Below are 20070 nucleotides of genomic sequence, written 5' to 3' on the forward strand. Positions count from 1 at the left end.
CTGCTCAGTCCTAAGGCCTGCAGATTACGATGTGTCGTGTGGTCAGCACGATGAATCCTCTCGGCCGTTATTCTTGGCTTTCTAGACGGGGGCCGCTATCTCACCGTCAGATAGCTCCTCAATTCTAATCACGTAGGCTGAGTGAACCTCGAAGCAGCCTTCAGATTCAGGTAAAAATTCCTGACCTGCCGGGAATTGAACCCGGGGCCTCCGGGTAAGAGGTAGGCACGCTACCCCTAGACCACGTGGCCGGCATAAGGCAAAATTCAGCTTAACAAAAGAGAATATTGCCAATCTGAGCTCCATAGTTATACGGTACTACGACATGACTTCGAGGTCTGAGATCAGCAGTGCGAATCTAGGCTACAACAAGATTTTGGAGGCTTTATTCAGAGAGGTTTACCTTCAGAGAGGTTTACCTTCCTTCCATGGATTTTGATTGAATCGTAGCCTACGTGTTCTGAACCTATCGTAATATCTTTAAGAGAACTTAAGAGCCATATTTCGGTGGTTTCGTTAATTATTGATCATCACGATCCTCACTGTGATGTCTGTTAAGTCATAGATAGGTTATAAAGAAATGTTGTAGATCTCTTCATATGGTTATAAGGATATTTAGGAGTTGAAGTAACGATGTGGTCCGCCTCTGTGGTGTAGTGGTTAGTGTGATTAGCTGCCACCCCCGGAGGCCCGGGTTCGATTTCCGGTCCTGCCACGAAATTTGAAAAGTGTTACGAGGGCTGGAACGGGGTCCACTCAGCCTCGGGAGGTCAACTGAGTAGAGGTGGGTTCGATTCCCACCTTAGCCATCCTGGAAGTGGTTTTCCGTGGTTTCCCACTTCTACAGGTAAATGCCAGAATGGTACCTAACTTAAGGCCACGGTCGCTTCCTTTCCCCTTCCATGTCTATCCCTTCCAATCTTCCCATCCCCCAGCAAGGTCCCTGTTAAGCATAGAAGGTGAGGCCACCTGGGCGATGTACTGGTCCTCCTCCCCAGTTGTATCCCCCGACCAAGAGTCTGAAGCTCAAGGATACTGCGCTTGAGGCGATAGAGGTGGGATCCCTCGCCGAGTCCGAGGGAAAACACTGGAGGGCAAACAGATTAAGAAGAAGAAGTAACGATGTGAAGGAGAGGGCGTATAAGTCACTGGTAAGACCCCTATTAGAGTATGGTTTCTGGTTACGGGATCGTCATCAGAATTTCGAGATTAGGAAACGAAGGGAAGCAGCAAGGATTTTCCTGATTAATTTTCAGAAAAAACAGTCTTACGAAAAAAATTGCAAACATTTTTGGGCTCGAGCTGCTGATCTAAGCGGTATAGTCCGAGCTGTCAGTGGAGAGACGGCGTGGAATGACCTTAGGACTAGTAGACGAACCGTAATTAAGTTTTTAAATGTATGCGAGATAATAATATGAAGTGGGAATTCTAGACGACAAAATGCATAAAATATTCGTTCATAGGAAGAGGAATAATTAGAGATTGGAATAAATGATCAATGGAGATGTTGATAAATTTTCAACTTCTTTGAAATCATTTAAGAAGAGCCTAGGTAAACAACTGATAGGAAATCTGCCACCTGGGTGACAACCCTCAATACAGCAGTGGTGATTGATTGATTGATTGATTGATTGATTGATTGTTTGATTGATTGATTGATTGATTGATTGATTGATTGATTGATTGATTGATTGATTGATTGATTGATTGATTGATTGATTGATTGATTGATTGATTGATTGATTGATTGGAGATAGTAATGATTAGGATACGATTGCACATCCACTTGTTGCTATTTATTAATTATTGCGGTCTTTTTTCATCTCTCTTTTGGCACAGACCTGAGTGGAATAGACAATCCAGTGTAGTCCCAGCCTCAATTACGACTGTGACAGAATGGAAGCTGCTGAGGTATGTTTAGTGTTGAGACTTGACATGCGAAACAGGACTAGTGCATCTGAATTACAGTCAGTTGTGCTGCAACAGTAGGTCCTACTCTATAGCCAGATGGGAGCAGTGTAAACTACCCCACTCCTTACCTTGCCTAGTATGTTACGCCTCACTTATGTTACACCATTGATTTTCGAGGTTTCCTTTTAATCACAAAATCATATAATCTATTTGAGGATCCAATCAGTCTACAGGTTGATGACCTAACGAATGCATAGGTATATCTTACTTCTGCTCGAGATATCTATTCAGTTATATCCTGGATAAGGCTGAGGGTTCCCGATTAAGATGCCAGTGTCCAAAGATTGGACATGACACAAAACCAGAACGGCTTCACTCATTAGCTTGACGATAATTGACGAATCGAATTGGTGGGAATCTCAATTTAATTAGCGTGACAGTATTGTTTCAAAGAAACTAAATGTATATTGTCAGTATCCTAAGCTTTTGATGTTTGAATTTAAGGTACCGGTGAATTGCTGAGATATCAAACTTCATCCCATTTTCATCCCACCGAATCCCGTAAGTTGCAGGTTTCTTTCAGTGGGGTCCTCTTACTGATGGCTGGACGTTACATCTGCACAAAAGGTTTTTCTTTGTAGTTAACCTTCTCACAGGATGTGTCTACTCCTCTCGGGCGACATGGGCCGCAGAGCGAACCGAGCACAATGATAATTGAATTACTTAAAGCTATTTAGAGAGGAAGACGGCTTGTATTATATAAAAAGGAATTTCAGACAAGTACGGAGAAATATTTAACCTGCCAGTTTGAGTGGTAATCAGAAATTCAGAAAATAATCTTATGTGATCAACTTGTAAGTATGTTACCTATGCATTCGAAATATCACGAATTCTACTCAAAAATGCCAAATTGCAAAACACACCTCGTGTTGAAATATTTGCTGGTGCACCTATGGTTCCCGTCCTGGGATTATGTCCCCTGGGTGGGTAGGGGGCATAAAAATGTACAAAGGGGAAACTAACAACTTACTAAAGAAAACAGAAGAAACATGTTACCCATCCCATTGATGTTCTGTGTTCTTGTGAGATTATAGTTCAAGAAGTGTTGCTAAGAATGAAAAGAGTTCTTTCGTGTATAGCCTATTAATTCATCATAAGTTAATCTTCACCATCAATATCACGTGGTCTGTTACGGTCACAGTTCATCTTTTCATGGTACTTTCAATGTGGGCAAGTATGGTAGGGTATGTTTCGATAACCACTTCCTGTCCATTATCCAAACCTGTCCCTTCCAGTTTTGTCTCCAAGTGATCATGCATCGAAGCACAGATTCATTGTTAAAGACAAATAAAATGATTCATGTAGGGCCTACAATAAATTAATGTGAGTGGAAACAATTAATTTAGTTATGTACCGGATTATGTTTATTTAATGTTATCTTCAAGTCAGCACTTAGGATTTGAAGCAGCGGCTTGAAATTGACGCTTTGTTGATGTGTCTATGATTTTATTTATATACTTACAGTATTTATTTTACTTTCTTATCATTCCTTATTTGTATTGAAAACTGTGAGTTATTATTTCGAATCACAAGAATCCCACTTCATATAGACCTACGTTGGACCTCTCTCATGTTCAAATAATTGTATTCTCCTCTGTTCTATTCTTCGAACTCAACTGTTCAGTGATATGCTTTTCTAGATGTAGTTGGAAAGAAGACGCTGGCTTTTCGTTGTGTTTGATGACCTTTAAGTTTTAATCTCAACAGTCGTATTCTCAAAATCTATGCATTCCCTTTAATCGCTTCTTAAATCTAAACATAAACTTATGACAAATTGAAGGTAAACAATCACCCCATCTAATAGATATCTACCGGGCGAGTTGGCCGTGCGCGTAGAGGCGCGCGGCTGTGAGCTTGCATCCGGGAGATAGTAGGTTCGAATCCCACTATCGGCAGCCCTGAAAATGGTTTTCCGTGGTTTCCCATTTTCACACCAGGCAAATGCTGGGGCTGTACCTTAATTAAGGCCACGGCCGCTTCCTTCCAACTCCTTGTCCTTTCCTATCCCATCGTCGCCATAAGACCTATCTGTGTCGGTGCGACGTAAAGCCCCTAGCAAAAAAAAAATAGATATCTATCGGTAGGCTACGGGCAAATGTTGTGGATTACGTCTGAGACATCTTTGATCATTCATTTCTGGCACTTTAGGGAGCACCACATACACCAAATAACAGCATTTGTTTGGCAGATTTTTTTTTCTTTAGCCTTCCAATAATTCCTTCACAATGACGCACAATTAGGCTATGTGCATTTTTACATGCGTAATTCACTGAACTCCAGCAGGCAGCTATTTTGTTCTTATTTGTACCCCAGATTAACTATTCTGACTTGGTTGAGTAGTGAAGTTTATGGATAGGCTTTATGGGCGTTCACGCAATTGGGAAGACAATCTCCGTTCGAGATGACCATTTGTTCTTCACCATATCTGAAGAGATTTACATCAAAGTCTGACCATTGGTTGCTGATTACTACCCATATTTAATTTAAATGTAAACCCGCATTTCTGAGGCAAATGGTCTGGAATTCTACGACATGGTATGATATTTTGAGTAAGCAGATACTGCTATTCCAACGGGGTTCGCTTGAAACATATCTGTCGATCATTGTTTGGGTGTGGTACTTGTGGTAGAACAATGTAACTAACACTGTTATTCAAACGAAGAGTATGAAGTCGCGGTTGATAATTTTATTCGGAACAGCTACGATCTAACCAGGAGATTTAACAAAAAAAATATGACTCAATATATTTCACAATAGAGCTAAAATTACGAACACGTTGCAAAATTACCTGTCAAACAATGACGAGGGTAACTTGCAGTAAGTTTAGATAATAATTTGAAATCATTTTTCAATCAAATTGACTCTTCCAGCAATGAAAAATTACAGCCTTCCGGAGTATATTAAATAAATGGAAATACAGCTGCAGGATGGCTTCACTACTGCGATGTATTATTTAGAATTTAATTCCATATAAGCTACTTTCATGCTGACTTGGAGGAGCATATCCTAGCATTTCGATCAAGAAATACTAGTTGACGAGGAAGGAAAATGAGTTTCTTTGAAGAATAATTTTTTTAACATTAAAATATCTTTCTTTTCTGTGATAAGGATGTAGTACTGATATCAAATGCAAGTTGCTACGCGCCGGGTGGATTTCGAAATTTTTATCCCCTTTTCTTAGTCCATACTGAAGTTCAAGTTTCGAAACTCATTTTGCGAGTTTAGAAGTCTTCCTGTTTAATAACACGATCCTATAGTTTTATTTGCACCTAACGATACTTTAGTGTTCTCGAAGGTCTGGCTACGCTCGAAATTACTGATAGGCCTACTGGGCTACAGACTGAGTTGCGCTCTTGGTTCAATATTCCCAACCTGTCCTCAAGGTTGTATAGTCGAATCCCGGCACTGTTGATTGATTTTAAACGTGCTTAAATATCATAGATCTAGACACGTTGATGAACATGTCGACACTTGACATCGTCTTAGATTACAGTTGAAATAACTTTCAGTAGCCTAAGTGACAGATGACCTCGTAGGCGCGGATAGCTGGCCGTCGTTCTTACGTGCGTTCCCAAGATGGTGGTATTGACCTCGTGGTTGAAGCTTAGGTTGTCTGTCTCTAACTCGAGGACCTCGAGTTCGATTCCCAGTCCGTTCATGGATTTTAATAACCTAGGTGAGGGTCTGAATGGATGCGTTTTTCTTCGTGAGATCAACGGTAGACGCGCTCAAAAAAAGAAAACAAGCAACACAGTTCGGGATATCGTCACACTGAACACGCGGAACTCCAGTACCTGTTGGCCGTGTGACTGGTCAGCAGTCATTCTGGCAGGACAAGGCTTATAATGAGATCTGTTAACCATTGGGTTTCTTTCTTAGAGTTAAATCTCGAGTTTGTCTTGCTTTTTAAAACACCCTCGTAGTCGTGTGCCACCATCAGCATAAGCTTCACCCGACTGAGTTCCTGTCGAAATTTCTGTGGACGTGGCGAACGTGGATGACGCCATTCATTCGATTGACGCTTTAATTCAGGCTCGTAGACTCGTGCTCACGTCTCATCAATGGCGACAATACACTGCAGAAATGCGTCTCCGTTCCGCTATCCGTCCAGGTAGATACCAGCTAGAGCATACCGGTGCCATTTCTGTACATCGGTGAGTTGATGTGGAACCCAAAGGGACGCAGTTTTCCACATTTCATCACTATGTGCCACACCTATGCAAACGAGACCACTCACGATGTCAGTCTGATCTTCAGGAATGGACGGTCGATCTCTGCGGTGCAAATCCGCAGTCTCACTTCGAACCGCGCGAAACGCCTTGACCCATCGTGCAACCGTCCTATACGGTAATACATTCTAGTCACAGGCTTTGCGGTATCCTCAATAACATTCTTATTTATTTATTTATTTATTTATTTATTTATTTATTTATTTATTTATTTATTTATTTATTTATTTATTTATTTATTTATATATTTTATATTATATTATTTTATTTATTCAGGATCAGCAACAGCATAACGCCGAATTGCAAAGATCCGAGCTATGTGCAATAGATATGAATCTGCGATTTTAATCAACGAACGCTCATCACCTTTCGAAAAACATGCTTAGGGATGTGAAATCGACACTCTTCGCATCAACGCCACACTGCAACAATACTCCCAACTGGATGCTTGTCAAATGCACACTAAACATCGACAATAGCGCCACCTGACCGCTCCCATATTAAGATACTATTTGCGCATGCCCGATCTCCTGCGAGTGTCTAGACTGCGTTGCCACTACTTTATTTTTACCTGGCGAGTTGGCCGTGCGATTAGGGGTGCACAGCTGTGAGCTTGCATTCGGGAGATAGTGGGTTCAATCCCCACTATCGGCAGCCCTGTAAATAGTTTTCCATGTTTTCCCATTTTTACATCGGGCAAATGCTGAAGCTGTACCTTAATTAAGGCCACGACAGCTTCCTTCCCACTCCTAGGCCTTTCCTATCCCATCGCCGTCATTGGACCTATCTGTATCGGTGCAACGTAAAGCAAATTGTTAAAAATGAACACAACTACTTTATTAACAGCCCTCGTATTTATGATGTAGGTCTTTGGGTAACAAGTAGGCTATTTCACACAAAAGATCATAAAGGGCTGAAATGGATGTTGAATGCTCCCATGTTCAGATGGCTCCAAACAATATCAGGATTATTATTATTGTTATTATTATTATTATTATTATTATTATTAATCGTAGTAGTAGTAGTAGTAGGCTAGTAGTAGTAGTAGTAGTAGTAGTAGTAGTGGTGGTAGTAGTTTAACATCCCATACATGGGCAAGGTTGGGAAAGGCCTATGATTAGGAAGATAGCGGCCGTGTCCTTACTTGAGGTACAGCCCCAGCATTTGCTTGGAAAAAAATGGGGTATCAGGAAAACAGATGAGAATCAATGCAAGCAATGTGTGGATATAAAACAACGCAAATTGTATTTATAACGATATGAACTTGCCTGCTGCCATTTCTTGATGGATACAGTAGTCTACTTTTGTATCCATCTCTTGGCACAGTCTCATCCATGGCTGTGACAATATGGAAGCTGCTGGGGTCTGGGTGGTGCTGAGTAATGACATTCAGAGCACGACTAGTGCATGAGTGTTATGAAAGGTGTTGCTCATAGGGTCAGTCGTGCTGCAATAGCACTTTCTGACCCAGTGAGGAAAGCAATGGCAAACTACCTCACTCCTCGTATTGCCTAGTACGCCTCATTTTGGTGCTGCCATTGGTTTTTGCGGTTTCCTTATAACCGCATAACTTTTGGTGGTGCTATTTGAGGATCCAACCAGCCTCAGGGCTGATGACCTAACAGATAGACAGAACGATATGAATGTGCTTGAAATAAATAAATAAATAAATAAATAAATAAATAAATAAATAAATAAATAAATAAATAAATAAATAAATTTTATAAATGAGTAGGCCTAGGTCTAGTATCCTTCTTCTTAGCCTTTAATTTCTTGAAATCGGAACTTGAGAGTGGATTTGGCCCAATTTTATGGCCTTATGACCTTTCTGATATTACACCTGTGCGGAAGGATGTAGGCCTATTCACTCTTGCTTGTGTACCGGTAGTGGGTAGTTAGTAGTGTGGTGTGTTAATATAGATGGCAAATTTGTGTTAACACGAACACAAATACCCAGTCTCCGAGCCAGAGGAATTAATCCCCGACGCTACTGGAAATTGAATCCGGATCCCTCTGAAGCAAAGGTGACAACGCTGACCAATCAGCCACTGGGCTGCACCGTCAACAAACACCGTATTTATAAATAAATAAATAAATAAATAAATAAATAAATAAATAAATAAATAAATAAATAAATAAATAAATAAATAAATAAATAAATAAATTCCTCTTATTCCTGGCCTTTCCCAATCGTTTAGGGTTACTACATATAAAATCATTACTTAATTTTAGTGAACCATTTCTTAAAATATTACAAATTCGATGAAGTCTGAATTACCTATACTTTTGGCTTTGTATAATGTGTCATAAGTGGATGGCGAGTGACGTTCCAAGCAGCAAATGTAACGTGAAGTGTGTGTGTGTGTGTGTACAGGAGAGGGTCGCGCAAGCAGCAGCAGCAGGACTTCTCCCGGACCTGGTGGAGATAAGAACAACAAGATGCCAACTGCCGCAGCTGTTCCACGCATGCGTACAGCGGACGACCAATCAGGAGCAAGCAAGTTGAAGTTGCCTGGGCCACCTCCAACACTCATGATGGAAGTAGTAAGTACAGACATACTAAAGTAGCATCACCGCTCCCTCCCCTCCATCTGCCTCCTACCACACCGCACTCACCCTCCTGGCCCTCCGCTTCTATCACTCCTATCCCCTCTTATCCTTAAAAACGTATCGACCTCACCTATTCTCAGATTCTCAGCTTGACCCTTCTCTCCCTCTTTCTGTTTTTCCCTCCTTGTCCTTTTCTCCCACACTACTACTGTGGCAGTTATATACTTTCCCAGAGCGGAGCTCCTCTTGGCGTACTACAATATTATAAACTATACAATGATTTTGCAAAATTTAAGAAAAAGATCGCAACGTACATAACCTCAGTCCATGCGGTATATAAAAATAAACACGTTTTTGAAACGCTAAAGATGACAGTCTGTGTGAGCTTCGTGCGTACTCGGTGGCCGTCGTGTAAATCCGTTCCGTTGGCAGGCAGCGCGGCCTGTTGTATTCCCGATCGTCTGCCCCCCTCCCCTGCTTGCTCCAGTATCATGTCCAGGGAATGCTATCTGGCCAGTATGGTTCCATCTGGCTTGCCCGTCTAGCTCCTGGGGCGACCGAGTACAAGAGTGACACATGTGACAACAATGTGCTGTGATGTTTAACGCCAGTTAGCAACCAAGGTCAATGCGACAATGAAATTAGTTCAAAAAGTTAACTGAATTGAAGGGGGGCATATTTTAAAAAGCCGGTGGTATATTTCGAAGAAAGAAGATGATTTTAACAAATGAAATTAATTTTTACTGAAGTGTAAACTATAAACAATTACTCATGGTGAACTTATTTTGAATGTTTTTGGGGGGATACTAAATAACAGTTTTATTCTTCGGGAAACATTGTCATTATCATAATGTGAAACCCAATTTTGACGAGTAGGTTATAAGCAGTGATAAGCCGCTTTTTTACGTGTGATTTGTGAAGCACTTGGAGTGACGAACCGGTGTCCATGCGATTCATTTTCGCCAGTATCAATGATCCTCATGCAGAATAACATAGCTTTGGGTGCTTCGTGCCCGGGGGCAACCACCGCTCAACAATCGCCTCATCATCAGCGCCTGTGTCACCAACAGCAGCGCATCATGTGCGAGAGATTCGCGGCGCCACCTCCACCACCACCACCACCACCGCCTCCGAGCACGGGGACGGCTCACCAAGCGTCGCGTTTGGCGCCGCTCAACGTGAGTTCAAAACAATGGAGATACACGTGACATATTTCAAAGCATGCTCTTTCTTATTAATAATGAGATTTATATCAACATATAATTGTGGGTTTCTTGCGTAGATCCCAAATAGGAAGTGTGGTTAAGATCCAATGGTAATAACAGTGTCATAGTAATCGTTGCCTGTGTTTTCAATTTCGATAACGGTCCTTTGGAATGTAACATTCTCCACGAAAGCTGATAATTTTTGAGGTGTGAGGTTATACACGAAAGCAGATGATGGAATAAAGTGACGAGAAAATTTGGGTGAATTTGAAATTAAAGAAATTACTGCATACGGTAGGTTATTTTATATAATAGGATGCTTGGCGTGGTTTTACACAACAACAAAATTAAAGTTTCGAAAAAATTCGCGATTTATTAAACAGGTGAATGGAACTGTTATAGCACTGTCACGTGTAGCGATCTTCTCACGCACATGCGTAAGTTGCCACTTGTTCATGTTCATACTGGATGTTAATTGAAACAAGTTGCTTAGATGGAACAGTCCCCCTCTATTCCCGGCATTAATAATCACGTAATGCTACTTAAGTATTGAGTGGATCAAACAGAGTAAAGCGTTAACGAATTATCGCCTTTGCTCGAAAATGACGATACTGTCGTTTGATATGTAAGTAGAGTAGCTATGAATATTTATTTAATAGCTTAGACTACCTGTATATGCTAAATCGAAAGTAGACCAAATTTATTTCTATAATTTGACCGATTTAGCTTAAACACCACACAATAAATGATGTTTGCGTATGTTGAGAGGAAAACGAAATGTGGTAGTTAAAATTACGATCGCTTCGCACGGGATTTTCAGCCCACAGCCCCCACATGTTACGCGCTGGTCTATGTTCAGTTCAGTCAGAGCTCTGAAAGCAACACAGGTAGGCCTATTATCTTTCGCGACTCGTGCTTATATCGCGCATGCCTTAAATACATGATGATTTTTTCGTGTTCGTGTTGCCTTGCAAGTGAAGATAGTATGAATGAGCGACGGAAAACATTCTTAAGTTCTTAAATTTAATTTATTGTAAGATGAGTGTCTCTATCGCTAAATAAAATCATCCACTCTCTAAATCTACAACACGTGTTCATAATCACACAGTGAAAATAATATAAAATACACAGAGGTCTTACTTGTCTATCGAGAATGTGTAGTCCAAATTTTTTAACGGTTGAGCAATTTAATTAGTATATATAACCGAAATTCAGAAATTTTAATTTGGATTGAACGTTGATGCCGTATTTTTCTCATTTTATTTCTTACGTGTATTGAGATCGTAGTATCCAGTTCAATAAATGAAATAAACACTTCATTAACTGACCCTATAATTATTTCGGCTATTTTCTATCCGGTACAGGCGGAATTGTTATACCTATTTAGTTGCATATCGTCGCTGTTCGAGCTAAACCTCGCATCTCACAATGTTCTTCCTATTCATTATTTTTCTTAAGAATGGTCACTCCTCCCAGTCACATAATTGTGGATATTCAACCCATGAGAACAATATTCGTGGTGTTCATTTTCCTATGCTGACGTGTAAAGGAAAAACTTACCTTACCGCAATGTAGGAATGTATGTTTACACGACGTACTTACGCATTCCTACACTATAATGTATTTAAGGATATACAGTACATTTGTGAGTTTTATTTTACACCTTCCATATTCACTATTTAAGTTCTATAATTATCGTGACATTATGACGTGTCCTTAGATCTACTCTGTCTAAATCATGTAGCAAATAGTCTAATCGTTTTCAGTTGTTATGGAACATGTCCAAGAGACAATTAGATGCCACTATCTAGAATTCCCTCGCATACAACTTTTGTATCTTGCAAACTGCATTTTCAAAGCATCTTAGGGGATGTCGTATGCAAGACGGCCGCAGGCATAAGTAAATTATAAACCTAATAAATAAATAAATTAATTAAATAATAAATAAATAAAGTATATAAATTACTGAATTCCATCGGAATACGTTGGAAATACAGTGAAAATTAATTAAAAGCAAGTAATCAAAATTGTGCTTGTTGCCCGTAAGTTAATGTTTGAAAGGATGCTTCAGAAATTGTCTTAAATATTCGAAAATATAGGCTATCAGTGTTTGGACGGTTGGACAACTAAATTATTTTGGAAATTCAGAAACCTCAATTGTTATTCCTTTTATGGATACTAATAATAATAATAATAATAATAATAATAATAATAATAATAATAATAATAATAATAGCTTCATTATCATGGTAATAAAATGGAAGCATTTTTTAGTGGTTCGGGATATTTTAAATTTTCTATTCTTATAATAAGCCTAGCCGAAATGCAGTAGGCCTCTAGTTCCCAGACGCAAAGAATCATTATTATAAGTTAAGACAAATATTTAGTATTCATAGGTTAATCATTCTAATAATTGAATCAGTTAGCCTAATCAGGAGGTTATTTATCTTTATCGGTAAAGGCAGTGAGTGACGATCATTTTTAATAATTGAAAATTGCGCTCCAGCGTTCTTGTAGTGGAGTGAGAGATTATACATGTAAGCTACGTCGCACTACACTGTCTGTAAACAGAACTGTGATTACACTGAGATCGTTGCCTAAAAACTCTGGGCTATAATAACTCAAATGCCATTTAACTTCCTTTTTTTATTATGACTATATTCGATAATTTAAACCCAGACTGTACTAACAGTGTTAATATATACCTATTAAAGCGTGTAAGTTGTGTTATTTTACGATAAACAAGTTCTACTCGTCTAAGAAAATAAAACGAAAGAAATCTCCATCTAAAAGATAATTCATTGTATTAAGAAGCAAGGTGAGAAAGAAAGCATGGTTTGTGGTTTATGCTTGCTTGACTTCGAGGAAGACGCTTCGGCTTTCTAATATATCTGCTATCAATGATGGTTATTACGTGATCACCCCGGGGTGAAGTTAAACTCAGCCCGCTTTCGTCGGTAAAAGCCTCTTTTGTTCAGAGGTGGCATTAAACGTACATAATAATATACGTAAGGCAATGAAAATGAAATCTCCGTGACGCCTTGACCGACAATTTTCAACGAAATTTCACACAGTTGTCGTCAGTAAGCTAATGGAAATGTAGTCTATATCTCAATTGGAATCTTCTCTGACTCAAAATGATAATAACAACAGCAAGATTAATTAAAAAAACACCAACAATAATATAATTAAGCTATTGTGTTTGTCTTGTTGCTTTAATTAAAAGTGGTAGAGGGTATTAAATTGCATCTCTTTCACATTTCAAGTTCAAAGAACACCTGTTTCTGCAAATAGACCCTACATTTTCAACAATTCAATTTCCTAAGCTACATCGGATCTTATTCAGTTCAGTACCATAGTTGTAGTTTTAGAAAACAACCATAATAATAATAATAATAATAATAATAATAATAATAATAATAATAATAATAATAATAATAATAATAATAAATAGCTGATGTGGAATTCATGAGTATCACTGTCTATAAATGAAATAAAAAATGAGTTGCTTGCAGTTTTAATATCATTTCGACATCATGTAGAAAACTAAATTAATTAGGCTATATTTTAGCTTGTAATTGTTTAGCAGTGAAGTGCTTGTTAAAAATATCGCGTACTTTCCCTTAAATAATTCGAACCATTACCGTCATCGTCATGCGCATTTTCACGGGAATGAATCATCGCTACATTTTAACTACATTCATTGATAAAACACACCGTTGCTATTAGCATTCGGTGAATCCAACTAGAACATTCGTAGGTCTCTAATTACATAGTTCAGGTTCCCAATAAATTACATGCCATTCACTCTCATTTATCTTGAAATACACAGGACATTATCAGTAAACATAGTTACGGGAATGTTGTTGAATATTTCCGAAATAATCGCTCATTATTTTTAAGAAAAGCGTTCATTACAGTTACCAGAAATATTTGCTATAGGCTTAGCTTTTAATTAATCATCAATGATCTGCATTTAGGGATGCCGCCTAAGTGACAGATTCCCTAAAGTTGTTTACCTAGCTTTCTCTTAAACGTATTCAAAGATAATTGATAATTCATTCTAATCTCTTATTCCTCGTCCTATAAAGGAATATTTTCCTTATTTTTGCCTCATGAATTTCAACATGATATTGTTGTTATAATAGAATTTGCAGAGATAATAATAATAATAATAATAATAATAATAATAATAATAATAATAATAATAATAATAATAATAATAATAATAATAGGCCCTATTGGCTCAGCGAACATGTACATGCATTTTCATTTGATACCGTCTCGGCTGCCTGTGTGTCAATTTCGAGATCATTTTGTATAGGCCTGCTACCAGAGGACAGAAAAAAACACAACTATACAGTATTGGACTATCTATCTCTGAGTTTTAAATCTAATTAGGCCTAATTTGTCATCTGAGATCTTTTACACGTCGATATCGTACGACACAGAGTGCTGTGCCGAATGATGACTACTATTACTGCGGGGTTTGAATATGCGATTTTGGGATTCGGTGGCTCCGCCATTAATCCACAGATGGAGCTTATTAGGCTACATTTCTTAAATAATCAAGATTCTTTGTTAGTAATATATTTAGAGAGGTCCTAATCTAAAAGATATTTCAAGAAGATTTAGGTTTTAACATTTTTGACATTTCAGTAGTTGCGTAGAAGGTAAACTTGCGAATAATAATAATAATAATAATAATAATAATAATAATAATAATAATAATAATAATAATAGTTTAATGTTCCAACAACTACTTTTACTGTTTTGGGAGATGCAGATGTGCTGGTATTTTGCCCGCAGGATTTCTTTTAGTATATGTGCCGGTAATTCTATTGACACGAGGTTGGCGTATTTGAGCACCTTCAAATAGCACTGGACTGAGCCGGGATAGAACCCACCAACTTGAACTATGAAGGACAACGCTCTACCATCTGAGCTACTCATTCCATCGCGAATACTGTAAATCAGAGATCGGCATTAGTAATTTTTTTCATTTTTCTTAGTTGGTGTGTCATATTTGTAGCAACTAACGAAAAATGTGCAGTACCTAGACTTACTCCACATTCATTATCCATTGGATGGAAAATAGCTATAACAAGAAATAACGTATTTGGTGCCTATTTCATTGGTATAGCTTAAACTTATGAAGATGCCAGAGTGCCATAATTCTTCTTTAACGAGCCAGTAACTCATTAACAAACGTGGCATGCACTGAAATTATAAAATTTCAATTAATTGCGCCGGGAGTCGATCCTGTAAATTTGAGCATAGAAAGTGAGCTCCTAAGCAATCAAGCTATGTAACGGTCATTTTTTCAACATTTTGGCTAAATTCGATACATAAAAATAGGTAGGGCCTACTTCTTGCATTAATCTCATATTTTGACAGGCGCTCATAACACATAAGAAATCAGAACGTTTTAAAAATAAGAGCTTTTTTCCATCCATACACTCTATGAAATATTCATTATCACTGTTTAAAACAATGCTTTAGCTAACACAACGTTCTAGACTTGATCCCGAAGGATTTGTGAATCAGGGAGGATTTAATCAAGTAGTCAATAGAATAGCATCCGATGGCTTTCTTTTAAAACCTCGTATGTCCAAATGTTCTTCCTACCCATTATATACCTTAAGACTGGTCACGCCTCCCGGTCATATATTCGTATGCAGTCCATCAGAATAATTTTCGCTGTGTTCATTTTCCTTTGCTAATGTCTAAAGGAAAATGGACCTTACCGTACCGTATTGTAGGGATTTTGATTGCATGGCAAATTTACACACTCCTACAGCATAATGTATTTAAGGTTCATTTTCCTTTACAATTTGGCAGAGGAAAATGATCATAACGAAAATTGTTCTTTTGGACTGCATATAAATATGAGACTGGGAGGCGTGACCAGTCTTAAGCAATATAATGGATAGGAAGAGTATTCGGACTTACGAGGTTTTTAAAGAAAGCCATCAATACGTCTTTACGTCCTCCAAGTTTTTGCCCCACTTTTACCTGAATTTGCTTGTAAGATGTTTTCTGATAAAATTTCTGAGAGGTGGGACTAAAATTCAAATAAAGTTAACTAATTGCCTTGGTCTTACGCGATCATTTTGTAAAGTAATAAATTTTACCTACCTCAATTGATGCAGAGTGTTAGTAGATCGTGAAATCTACACATACTGCAAACTAAATAAAATGAAGACACTCAGTCATTCAGAAGTTTCTTGATAATATCATACATAAATATGCGGATAGCGATGTGTGAGAGGAAGTATCGAGTTGACAAACAAATTGGTCAATGTTCTAAACGTGTTGTTGAAGACAACAATAATGGCATTTACAAGTAAACAGTAAAATGTATAAAAAAAGTGTATGATTGCCGTGTTTGACAAATTTTTACTGAATTTCAAATAATATTACCATAAATTGTATGCTTGAGAGCATAAAACGTACTCCCCCCCCCCCCATAGAGTTAACTATCTTGTTTTCTGTATCTGCGTTATAAGTTATTTTTTGACATAGACCTAGATGATTTTCTGTCAAAGTCAACAGGATGGGAACACTCGGACTTTATTACATACAGTTCTTTGGTGTACTTTTCAATTATTTGAAATAATTTTCTAGTAAGTTCACTGCTTATCTGAATTTAACCGCAAGTTCATAAGAAGAGAACAGAATGCAGGTTTATTTAACAAAATTATGATTGAAATTACACTGGCGGCGATGCATTTAGTTGGATGGATGAGAAACATAAATGCGGTTATTATTTACTGTCGAAATTAGCTTGCGGCAGGCATAACCGAGGAGTACTAGGCCTATATAGATAGCCCACACAGGCTGATATTTCGCTAATTAAAAATGTGGAATTTCGTGTTTTACTTTCAACAAACAAATGCCACGAGAGAGTTATTTTGACATTTTAGTATTTTCATATCAATGATGAGTAAATTAATATTCTGATTCAACATTTGAGACAAATTTATGGCCTTGTTTCTAAGAAAAATTATTCTGTTATCTATAGGGTTTTACATAAAAATAATCTCCCTTCAAAACATTTAGAATAAATCGTCTCTTTTCTTGAACCTCAATTCTCTCCTACATTTAAGATACGAAAAAAGTAATAGATTTCCCTCTTATTACTTTGGTATATACAGTATTTAAAATAGAGGTAGGATTATAAATATGATTATTTCGTCGCAGTTTGGGGAAAAGGATATACCTCACAATTCTCTTCCTATCCATTATTTTCCTTAAGACTGATCACGCCTCCTAGCTACATATGGATTTGCAGTCCATCAGAACAATATTTGTTGTGTTCATTTTCCTATGCTATCAAGTAAAGGTAAATGAACCTTACCGAACCGCACTCCAGGAATGTACGTTGAATGACTTATTTACGCACTCCTACAGTTTAATGTAATTAAGGTTCACTTTCCTTTACACGATAGCATACTAAAATGAACACATCGAAAATTCTTCTGGTGGACTGCATATCCAAATGTGGCTGGTAGACGTGACCAGTCTTAAGGAAAATCATGGACTGGAAGAGCATTGGGAGATATGACCTTTTGCCCAAATGGCGACGATTTTCTCACTTCTACAGTAGGATATTCAATTTGTTTTTCGGATAATTGTTTTATTTTAAAGAATGTAGTTATTTTCAATTCCTACCTGGGGTTTTATATACTGCAGATACAGGATATTTTATCATGTCCTTGTGTGAATAATGAAATATTATTAAACAAACCCAGTTTTCGTTTTTCACTTTTAAGGAAATACTTGACTTGATAATAACTAGGCTACATTAGTTTCTACATCGCTGATGAATGATCAAGACGAGGAATTGCATTACTTTTTTGGCTTTTGTAAGAGCGTATTGGGATATTTCTTTCTAAAATATTGTTATGAGAGAATCTTTAAAAGAACGATTTAATTTCCGAGAAATCTTACATGAACAAATAGAATACGTCACTCTGCTGATATGTTACCTCAGTAAGATCAAAATATTGATCTTAGATTTTTATGCAGGCCTATTTCCTCTTTAGACATTTATCACTACCACTACTTTCTTCACTTCGTTTCAAACCATTAGTACGCTGTGGTTGTAGAAGGCTGCTTAACCCAGACTATCCTAACGTTCTTCCAAATATCAGACTATCCTGATGTTCTTCCAAAAAGAAAAGAAACTTCGAAAGGGTAATTCACTATCTTGGGACATAAGCTAGGTCTATTTCCTAGTCTATTGTTTGCAGCATTTGATTTTTATATTTAAAATGTTCACAAATATATCAGGATAATTTGGGTTAAAATATTATATAATTGAATGTATCTTAATTCAAATTTCTCCTGTTACTATTTTGTTAAGATTACTCTCGAAGGGATGCCTTTTACTATATTTTAATTTGGAGCTTACTTGCGTGATGTGGTTAGATAGGGAGACGCCTCATTTATGTCGAAGGTCGCGGGGTTCATTGCCTGAAGGAACACAGGGTATTTAGCTATATGTTATATACAAGCTACTGAGACTGCGAAGAATCTCTTTCAGGAGAAAATCACGACAACTTACTGTCTCTGTAGGCCATTAACAGGGACGTTAAAATATTTATTTTATTATACGCTACTGTAACGTAATTCTACAACCTCACAAACATTTTGAACTATTTCGTTGTGTTAAATATCTTGGACGTAAACTGATATTTGCACACAAAATTCCTGGTTTTCTTTGTCAGCAGATACATCATTGATTAGCTGTAATTTATTGCGCGTCTAAATCGCGCGAGTTCCTATATTTGATTAAATTCTCTTTCCGTGGGATTTCAAACGTGGATACAGAATTCAACTGTCAGGGCGAGATTTAGCTTGCATTCATACCCAGGACAAGCCTTTCATGTTAGCAATTAAATTATATTATGCTTTTGTTACATTTAATTGAAAATAACCTACGTCACTTGCGTAGTATAAAATTAATTATTTTAAAACTATTTTCGACGGAATAGGATACATTCTTTGATACTAGACTGTTATCTGAATACATGAAAGGATCTGTTTCCGATAAATAAATTAGATTACTATTACTAATAGAATATTATTGATTTCTATATGTCTTGAACGTCTTTCTATGTGTCTTGGAGGCTACATATGATTATACCAGTTTGTAATAAGAATTGGTTTCAAGCCGAAGCGGTTGTTGTTGGTTATAAATAAGAAAGATTTTAACCTTATGTTCATTAATCATGGAGCCTGCACTTGAGGTATGCGAATTTAATTTCAAAATCTCGCATAAACCAACCTCGATTCGAGCGACTATCACGTTTGGGAGACTCTGGAGACGATGATACTGAAATATAACGCTCGTAAATAAGATCAGTTTACATCATTCCATTTTGTCTTGAGGTTTCTTTATTGTGACCAGCCAAAGAGCGTCCTGTAACTTCTTTTCTTGCTCTGTTTTTTGATGATAGATCTATATATTCCGAAAAATATAATATTTCCTTCAAGTCAGGGACTCTCATTTTCTGTTATGCTGTGGCTTCCTCAGCAAGAATTTTTCTGATTTTCTCATTTAAAGAAACAAATACCCCAGCTACATTATTCTGCAGCACTAAAATGGTGCATGAATGATAACAATCTACGAAGCACTTATAAATATGCACAAAAATATAGTGTTATTCAATGTAATTTGTGAACTTAGTCTTCTCTTGCACGGGTTGTAAGTTTGGCAGAATATTTTTCATAATATTCTATCACTGTAATTTTCTTTTAAGTTCCGTCTCTTTATCTTTTACATACTTATGGTAAGATGTCATGACCTTCTGTAAGAGTGTGGAAAAAGAAGGCGTAAGTTTTTCACTCAACTTCTGGCATTGCTGTTTAAATGCCGACAATGACGCTGAAATAAAATTAATTTAGTTTTCAGCCGTGCAGCATAAGTTGGACTGTACATCTGTTCTGGAGTATTTGAAGACGATTGGGGTTATTTAAAACGCCATGGTAGCGAGGAGGTAGGGATGAATAAATGTTTCACTTTTACAAACACGGGCAGTCTGTGTTCAATATTATATAACGTAGACTCTCGGATCATTTTTCCGGTTTGTTTCTTCAATTGCTACAAC

The 20070-nt window shown here is 37.5% G+C and overlaps 1 protein-coding gene across 1 annotated transcript in view; it reads left to right on the forward strand.

Annotated features, from left to right (window-relative positions):
- Positions 1-20070, forward strand: part of LOC136861459 (uncharacterized) — a 353179-nt gene that overhangs the window by 13865 nt on the left and 319244 nt on the right. Inside the window, exon 2 of the mRNA XM_068226135.1 lies at positions 8575-8741. Coding sequence (XP_068082236.1) covers positions 8575-8741 — 167 coding nt within the window. The remainder of the gene's footprint in view (positions 1-8574; positions 8742-20070) is intronic.

This window comes from Anabrus simplex, chromosome 1 (genome assembly GCF_040414725.1).
Source record: "Anabrus simplex isolate iqAnaSimp1 chromosome 1, ASM4041472v1, whole genome shotgun sequence".
Lineage (NCBI taxonomy): Eukaryota > Metazoa > Arthropoda > Insecta > Orthoptera > Tettigoniidae > Anabrus > Anabrus simplex.